This window comes from Pteropus medius, unplaced genomic scaffold, assembly GCF_902729225.1.
Source record: "Pteropus medius unplaced genomic scaffold, Ma_sr-lr_union100, whole genome shotgun sequence".
NCBI classification, from domain to species: Eukaryota; Metazoa; Chordata; class Mammalia; order Chiroptera; family Pteropodidae; genus Pteropus; species Pteropus medius.
Genome location: NW_024342473.1, coordinates 16,053,128 through 16,061,676, shown reverse-complemented (window position 1 = coordinate 16,061,676; position 8,549 = coordinate 16,053,128). Strand labels below are relative to the sequence as shown.

The following is an 8,549-nucleotide window of genomic DNA, read 5'->3' as shown; positions in this document are numbered from 1 at the left end:
AGATCCTAAATTCTGAGCAAGGAAGAGAGACTTCATATTCAGAAAGGTATTCCATGTTGTAGGTTAGTGGCCTAGAATCTGAAGGTCTTTCAAAGCAGACTCTTTTTGCTCTGGAAGAACTTAACACTAATCTAGATGAATGGGTCAGGAATCTCCTTGGGGCAGCTGATGATGTCTACCTCAAAGTCCCTTCACATTGGCTCAGAGAAGACAAAGAGAGTGAGCGGCAGAATATGTCGTATGAGGAAAGCTGCATTTTCTATAAAAAAAATAATTTGTGGCACATGGGACAATCATATTATGACTCTTTCCCCAGATACCTGAAATGAGTAACATATTTTGCTTCTACAGACACCGAAGTACATACACAAGCTAAGAAATACAATTTATCAAGTAAACTGGGGAGACGGAGAGAAAGGAAGAGCACACTTAGAGAAAGCAGCATATGCTGTAGAGACCATACCACTTGAACGGAATTTCCAGTGACAGCGAACTCAGTCTGTCCAACATCATGCCACAACTTCCTAAAGGCAAAAATGGGAAGATCTGCAGAAAAACGTGCCTCTTAAGTCAGAAGTGACAAGAGTATGGCCCAAGAAGAACCCACGGGCTTGTCTCACTCGAATTCCAAAGGTCAGCTCTGGTGGACAGGAGTCAGTTTGCTTCCAAAAGAAATTCAGCTGTCACCAAAAATTCTCGGAACATTTTCATCCAGAGGCACAACGACTGCAATAAACATTCTTGCACCTCCGTGCATTCCACTTAAGAGTCTACTGTGGAACCAGGAGTGTGTGTTGTACCCATCCCCCACCCCCACCTCTGCTGCCTGGAAAACACAAGTTTAAGGGTCTCATGGTTAGGGGGCTACAAACAGGCTCCGTGTTTCAGTACTGGAAAAAGAAACACTTTCTAAAGCCAAGGGCTCCTCATAATGCCAGTACGCTTTGGGAAATTCCAACAGGCAACTAACATAAAAAGAGTCTGCAATAAATGTTTTTAGCCAGTGAGGGTTTGACTTCTGGATTAATAATTCAATTCTTTTTAAGAAATATGGGGGAAACAACAGAAAAGGTTATCATAACTATCATCAAATGCATTTTCTAAAGTTATTCTATTACATTTTTAAAGGGTATAATTATAAATGGTTTTATGAGCAATTTACCGGAAAATTAAAGTCCCTTAGTTTAAAAAATAATTATTCTACTCCTCTGGCAAAGAATTTCATCCCAGCCAGCAGCTCCTTCAAACTATTGGGCATCATTTGTTCACTGTGGAGAGCAGGATTCACGTAAGAAAAGTTGATCTGAGAATCAATCTCTAGAAAGGGCGCTGAATTATCAGGCAAGAGCACCTACCAGAAAGTGAATCAGTCAAGACTGAAGCGGGGAGTGGAGGCGAAACACTTCCAAAGGCTTGTGTGGTTCTAGAAGTCCTCGGGGTTACAAATAAACTACAGGTCTTGTTAACTGATTTTAAGTCAATTTAAACTGAGCTTCCAAGGGGTTCGATCTCAACCCAACTGAGCTTTTCAGTGTTAATCCCATCTTTTGGTTTCGATTTTTCCCTTAGGATGGCCTGCCCTAAAAGCATTCAACCTTCAGCACTAGTGTTCCAAACCAACTGCGTGGCACACAGCCCTGTGAGGATAACTTTAGTGAAGTAAAATATGTAAGCTTCTGGCATGCATATAATAATGAGATTCTGGAAAGGGGGTTTTTAACAACAGTTATGTCACAATGCTCATGGCTCCCTGAAGTCCCTGAAAGCCTTGTTAAATTAAAGATTCACCGTGGTTTTTTTCCGCTTCATTCTTACTTCCCATGTTGCTTCTTGCCTTTCTTTTATCCCTTTCATTGTGCTGTAAGATGGGACTGAATGACACCAGCCATCATTAATACCATCTAGAAAACGGAATAGTTTTCATTAAAACTGCTAACATTCCCTGCCCAGTTTTCAGGAGAAGGGAGACCGTCTTTCAGATTATAAACTCACATGTCAAATTTTGGAAGCTCAGGTGCTAACCTACACAGCCCATTCACACAGGGATTCTCAGGAGTTTGGAATTCAGCAACAGCTTTAAGGCTACCTCGGTAATATCTCATGAGGTCACCTCAATGTCATGAAAATCCAGAGTACAATCTCTGTGGCCTGCAAATGTTAGCTGGCTGGAAGCTAACCATGCAACCTCTCTGGAAAGCATCTCCCAAATCAGAAAGCTACCTACTTCACCCAATTCCAAGAACACTACTCGACCCTTCTTGAGGTTGAAAATGTTAATTATAAGGTGATGATGTTTGCTTTTCCTTTTGAGCTGTATGCCTTTATGTTTTAAGTATTAAAATGGCGTAATCACCTAGTGTGTAGGTTAATTTCTTTCCGATATTGTAATTTATGCAACATTAATACTGGATGCCAGCTCCAATTTTCTTGCTGCTTACACTCTGGGAGCCGACTTGCATATTCTGCCAACTCCATTACATCATCTGAAAACCCAAACATTTCCCATTTTCAAATCACTCTCATCCACCAGGCATACTTACGCGTTCTTTTTCTCTCTAGCTCACACACACACACAGATTAGTACCCCTGAGGAGTAGACGCTACAGCTGAGGTTAAAGTCTGTAAATGCACATAATTCCTGGAAGCTATTACTACTGCTGTGTTAGCTAAAGGATGCCTCCATCTCTGACCTTCCTTTTTCCATTCAGACTGTTATATAACCTAGTGCCTGCGTGCAGGATGTGAGTTGAGTGTTTGGGCCTTACCTCCTCTCCCTCCCTCCATTAAATTTCCTGAGGGATGGACAGGGGTTGGTTCAAATAAAAGTGAGTGGGGGGTGACCTTCTACAGGGTAAGGGGATATGGGTCAGCAGGTCAGCTATGCAGGATGCATTCCCACCCCTCCAGTTGTCCCTCTCCCCTTTCTGCTGAGCCTAGGGGGCTGGTGGTACTTACTGAATGCCCCAGTGTTACATAATTTGCAAGAACAGCAAGTTACGGATTTGCTAGTTGGTTCTGCAGCCTGCTACCCAGATCTCCTGCAAGAATACCTTCTGGCAAGAATGACACCTGAAGACATTAACAACACTGCAGTGGGGTGGGGAAGACAGAGGGGAGTGGTAATTCGAACCAGAAATTAGTGTGGCTTCGGCATTCCCATGCAAAAAAGCCTCAGAAACACATGAAGGGGATTTTCTCCAGTGTTTATGATTAACTCAGCCATAACCCGCCTGCATTCCAAATCCACCGTCCAGGGTTCTAAATATACTCTTTGCAGCCAAAGCTCTCCACACACAAACTCAATGAGCTATGGCAGGTCCCGGCCCCTGACCCCTGACTCCTTTCAACTCCGTCATTCTCGCTGCCCCCACCCCTCCCCCACTCCTGACTCCCGGTTCCAGGTATTCACTCTTCAAAATTTTCCACTAAATAAGTTTTCTCGTATGTCATCCTGATGGCTTTTACTGTACTCGAATTCCGTGAATGGGAAAGCTCCCGGACAGGGGGTGTGGCTAAGGGGGGGGGAATACTGTAAAACAGCCAGCACATGATCAGCCATATTCCTGCCTCCAACTATAACATCGAGAGGAAGGGAGCGGCTCCTGGGGCCCCCACTCGACTCTCCCCAGCCCTCCCCAATCGCCACCAGAAGCCGAGTGTCAAGAGGAGGGGACGCGCTGGGCCACTGCCCAAGCCGGGACTGGAGATCCTCTCGGTCCTCAGCCCTGGGCTGCTCGCGCGAGCCCGCTTCCTCCGGAGTGACAGGCGTGATTTATACATTATTTACAACAGTAATTAAAGCCGTAGCTTCCTCCAGTTCTTTGCAAACTCCAGGCGCATTCAAATAAATAATTCTCACCCCCAAGAAAAAACCCCATATCGGGTTCCGATACCTTTAAGAAAAAGCTTTCCCGAACACTCCACTTGAACTAGGAAAAGAAAGGAGGGGGTAATGGAGCCCTTCACCCTACCACACACACACACTCCAAAATGAAGTGTAAAAATCGCCCGGGGAGGCGGGGGGGGAACATCGCTCGCACAATCCAACCAACATTCAACTTGCACTGACCATTCCCAGGTTCCTGCAGAAACGCTTGGAACCTCAGAGAGGGAAGAATTCCCATGGCAGAAATAAGTTTGGGTGCCTTTCGAGCTTTCTCTTTCTGTTTGTTTGCTTCTGTAGACGCTCACTCCGAATGCGCGTGGAGCGCCCCACAGGACCGCCGCCCTCCGCGCGCTGGCGCGCACACGCCCCCCCGCCAGCCCGGACGCCGGGCTTCGAACCCTGGGACGGCAAACTTGCGCATCTCCCCTCGCCGCACCCGGCAGAAAACTTGGCGAGCACCTCGCGCGCCCGCACCCCACTCACTCCAGCCCTTCTTCCAAACCCCTAGACCACCGCCGTGCTCCAGAGAAGGTGCCCATGTTGTCCCCAGATCCAGGAGCGCCCCCCCCCGCCTCCACCCCCGGGGCTTCCCTAGTCGTTCACTCCTCCCGCCCCCCTCAGCTCTGTCGGGGGTCGAAAACACATCCTGTTTCGGGCAGCCGGGGCCTAAACTGTCAAGAGGAGACAAGGTAAAGGGAGAAGAGGGTGGCCATAAACAGATATTTTTTTTCTTTCTTTAAAGGACACTGCCGCTTTAAAAGTTTCTTTCCCGGGCCCCCACTTTCGGGTTCTCCGTATTTTGGGGGAGCGTATTTAATTTCGGCAACGCGGCTTTCCTCCTCTCTTCGCAGAAAAATCAAAGCCAGGGGATGAGCCCGCCGGCTGTCAAGCCTCCTGCCGCCTCCCCCGCCCCCCTCTCCTCCCGCAACCCGAGAACCGGCTGCAAAAGTTTGCAACATTTCTGGGGGGCCGAGGGGGGAGGGGAGAGGGTTGCTCCGGGCTTGGGGCGCCGCTGCAGGCTCGCGCGCGGCCCCGGACCCCGCGCCCCGGGCGCCTGCTCCGGGCCGCCCCCCGCTCCGCGCCCCGGCTCCCGCCGCCCCCTCCTCAGCCCCTCTCGCAGCCGCCTACCTCTGCTGGTGCTGGAATAGCTCTGTCTGCGCACCGGGGCGGGCGGCTCGCTCTTGCGGGCGGATTCCTGGTTCAGCGGGGTCTCCCTGGAGCCGGCGGCCGCGTCCGCGCCGCTACTGCCCGGCTCGCTGGCGGCGGGGTCGGGGGCTGCCGGAGCTGACTCCATGTTTTTTCCCAATGTAGAGATCGCTGGAGATGGCGAGCTCCGAGACTCCCTCTATCTTCTGTTTTCAGAGCAACTCTATGGTACCAAAAAAAAGGAGAAGGAGACCGTGGAGAGCAGGAGGGAGAGAGCAGGCGGCGGCGGGCGGGCGAGCGAGAGCGCGAGGGAGCGCGCGGAGTGTGTCTGGGTGGACGTGTGTGTGCGCCCGAGAGGGGATGGGAGGCGGGTCTGGCCACAGGCAGCGCTAGCGAGAGCTTCTCCAGCCGGCCCCCACACCCACATTCCCCACCCTCCAGACCCCAGACCGAGAGCCACGGACTGGCTGCCAATTTTGGGAGGTGGGGAAAAGAGGGGAGGAGGTGAGAAGAACCTCCCGTGCCCCAATCCTTCCCTCTCCTTAGCTCAGGGACAGAAATTAAGATCAGCGAGATGATCTGTGTCTACTTCTGAGACTCTCTCGGGAACAGAGCTCGTTCCTATCAGCAATCAGCCTGGAAAGAGAGAAATCCGATTGTCCACGTTGGGGAGTCGCAGGTAGCTCCCCACCAGCCCAGGCCAGCGCAGCCCAGGACTGAGGAAAAACTTAAAAGGAATAGACCTGGACTTGACACCACAAGGTGGGCGAAGAATGGGAGGACGGACCAGGCACTTCTGACTTTGGGATGGGACGTCCAGTGGATTTCCAATCTTGATTTGACACAGCTGTGTCTGAAGTGGATTTTGTGAGTCTACAATCGCCGTCAATAGCCAGTTTCTGGTGGTGTTGAAAGAGGTTTCTATCAGCTTCTTTGCTGTTTCCTCTGCGAAGGATCCAGAAACCACTTGGCAGGGCGATTTCTACTGAAGAAAACTTTGGCCTGTTCAATCGATGACTGTCTAAGCCAGGTGCAACTAGTTCATGCGTGACTGCTAATTGTCAATTGCCACTGTTACTTTTGCGATTAAGTGTACAGTCTCATCCATAAAATATATACTGGAGAGACATTAATAATGTCTGCATGATAAAATTCAGATAATTAACAGCTAATTAGCCACACCATTGTAGGCATCATTCTACACCCCATCACACAGTAGGTGCCTAATGAAACTCAAAGAAAGTAGAGAATTGTATCAATGTTACCTTGATCCCAAACTCCAATACGAAGGAACAACACAAACTGGATAAGTGGAAAACATTCAAGTGGTAGCTTGATTTCTCTGCTTGAAGACTCAATCCACCATTTCCTTTTGCCTGGAAGACACTGATGAAATCAGCACATTTTTAACACACAACCCACCTTCCTTTCAGAAGGCTCGCATGCAAATTTTGACAATAAAAAATATTATGTACCAGAAGGTGGCATAAATATGTGTATTTAGGGGGATGGGGTGAGGGAGGCAATTGGGGAACATTTTGTTGTTGCTAACTTCCTACTTTGGAAATTGCTTTTTAAAAATAAAAGGGAAAGACTTAATTAGGTAATAATAGCTTAAGAGGAACCTCCACATGCCAAACTTCACACATGGTTTGTGTTACTGTTACTGATCTTGGTGTGACTTCAAATACACAGTACTATTTGCCATGGTCTGTATGTTAATCAGCAAAACATGTGGTCCACTCTTGGGAGTGATGTAAATGAGATGTGAACAGTTCTGATACCTTAATCCAGTCTGCAAGGATCCCTGGCTTTAGCCTGTTGGCACCTATGAACAATGCCACGATTGTCTCCTCCATCCCAAATTAGATGTGTGCGTTTTCCCATACATCAAAGCACAGATTTCCAGAACAGCCTTCACACCCTTTACAATTGGTCTGTTAATGTTCTTTATAGAATTGATCTAGCTTGTCATACCTGACTTTTCTAAGTAAACAAATATATCAAAGTGCACAGTTTAATAAATAAGTTCCTGTGAGACAATATCTCAAAATGTATCCACTACCACATATTTATTTTAGAATATTTTTAAAAATGCTTTTCACATTAAATTTCTCCAATAGTTCTCTTTTGGATGCAAGTGACTTAAAAAACATGCCTGGCTCCTTTTTAGGTACTAGTAGCAACTCGTTAACATTTTTTTGGTTGTCTATTCCCCTGGGCCTTCAACTGGTTCCTGAACTGGTATCTGTTCATCCTGGAAAGACCTTACTGAAAATAACCCTAGTGACCTTAGTCAATTAAGATAGACTCCATTACTCCCTTGCGCACTAAATTTCAGCTCCAAAAAGCCATTCCTCCTAACTCTCTCAAACGATTACTGCTTCTGCAATTTAAAACAATTGGGAACTCAAGTGCTTTCCCCAAGGGAAAAATAAAAGTGAGTTAGAAACATTCCTTGACTGTCAATCATTGTTACTAAAGTGTAAATTACCTGGATTGGGGAAGTATTTGAAACCTGAAAAGCACAGTGATTAGGTTTATATTTCTTTCCTTTCCCCGTGCCTCTACCCAGATTACTAATTAAGGTTTTCAATTTGCCAAATATTTGGAAAGATGGGAGCCTCCCTTAGACTCTGCTCACTGACAAAGGCCAACAGTGTTTGCTTAAAAAATGGTTATTTTACTTTGTACTACTCAGTTCTCTGGCAGACAATGGCTTAGAAAACCTATGTTCGTAGAAGAGATAAACCTAAATCTGTGTTTTGCAACTCCTCTCTCCCTAAATTCACCAGGACTCTCCCTGCTTCCTTGCATATCCCAGGCTCCCCTCTTGATGGTAATACTACTTTTTTCTTATTCCAAAGTAATTACTGGGAACCTCAGAGTTAGCTTTGACTCCTTTCTCCTGTGCCTAGCTTTCCACATCCTAATATAATTTCAGATGCTTTCATTTCTACCTCTGTACCATCTGCTCCTCCTTTCTGCTGCCACTGCATCAGATCCAGATATTATTACTTGCCTAAACCATTATAGTAACTTTCCAAATAACTGGCCTTTAGTCTTATAACCATTCTAATCCATCCCAGATAGCACTGCCAAGTTAATTATCCTGAACTACAGCTCTCATTTCCCACCTAGTCACTCCCCTGCTTACAAGACTTTAATGACTCCCCATTGCCTATCCAATTAACTACTAACTAGTCAACGTGGTATTCAAGGCTCTACCTTATCACTGCACTCCTGCATCAGGGATGGCAAATCAATCTCATCTCATGAAGGAAGTCCTGAAGTTGGCTGGAAGGTGTGGGCTGTGATGGATTAATGCTGTCTGCCATGGAGGATTGGGAGTGTGACACTCACGCTAGGAGTTTGCCAAACTGCCTTCCAACCTTACATAATCCCTGCAATCCATGTGTAACCTTCAAACCATGCCACATGCTAATTCCTGCGCCTCCTCCCCTTTGTAGTCCAGGATCCGGGAACAGATGCCTATGCCTGTTCTCCTGAAATGTCC

The 8,549-nt window shown here is 47.1% G+C and overlaps 2 protein-coding genes across 3 annotated transcripts in view; one reads left to right on the top strand and one right to left on the bottom strand.

Moving 5' to 3' along the window:
* The window catches only part of RORA (RAR related orphan receptor A), a 675,046-nt gene extending 669,773 nt beyond the window's left edge, over positions 1 to 5,273 (bottom strand). The window contains exon 1 of one of the 2 annotated variants that reach the window (XM_039865420.1): positions 5,015 to 5,273. In XM_039865420.1, the coding sequence (XP_039721354.1) occupies positions 5,015 to 5,180 (166 nt within the window). In that variant the 5' untranslated portion in view covers positions 5,181 to 5,273. The remainder of the gene's footprint in view (positions 1 to 5,014) is intronic. The other variant, XM_039865419.1, reaches the window with a different exon arrangement.
* Positions 3,485 to 5,273, top strand: LOC120604566 (serine/arginine repetitive matrix protein 1-like). The gene is made up of 2 exons (XM_039865424.1): positions 3,485 to 4,575; positions 4,738 to 5,273. The coding sequence occupies exons 1-2, from the start codon at positions 4,123 to 4,125 to the stop codon at positions 5,032 to 5,034; spliced, it is 750 nt and encodes a 249-aa protein (XP_039721358.1). The 5' UTR covers positions 3,485 to 4,122; the 3' UTR covers positions 5,035 to 5,273.
* Positions 5,274 to 8,549: the final 3,276 nt, after the last annotated feature.

Coding starts and splice junctions, on each gene's coding strand:
- LOC120604566 (XM_039865424.1), top strand. CDS start 4,123: ATGGCAGAAATAAGTTTGGGTGCCTTTCGAGCTTTCTCTTTCTGTTTG. Junction 4,576..4,737: donor AACTGTCAAGAGGAGACAAG/GTAAAGGGAGAA, acceptor CTCTCTTCGCAG/AAAAATCAAAGCCAGGGGAT.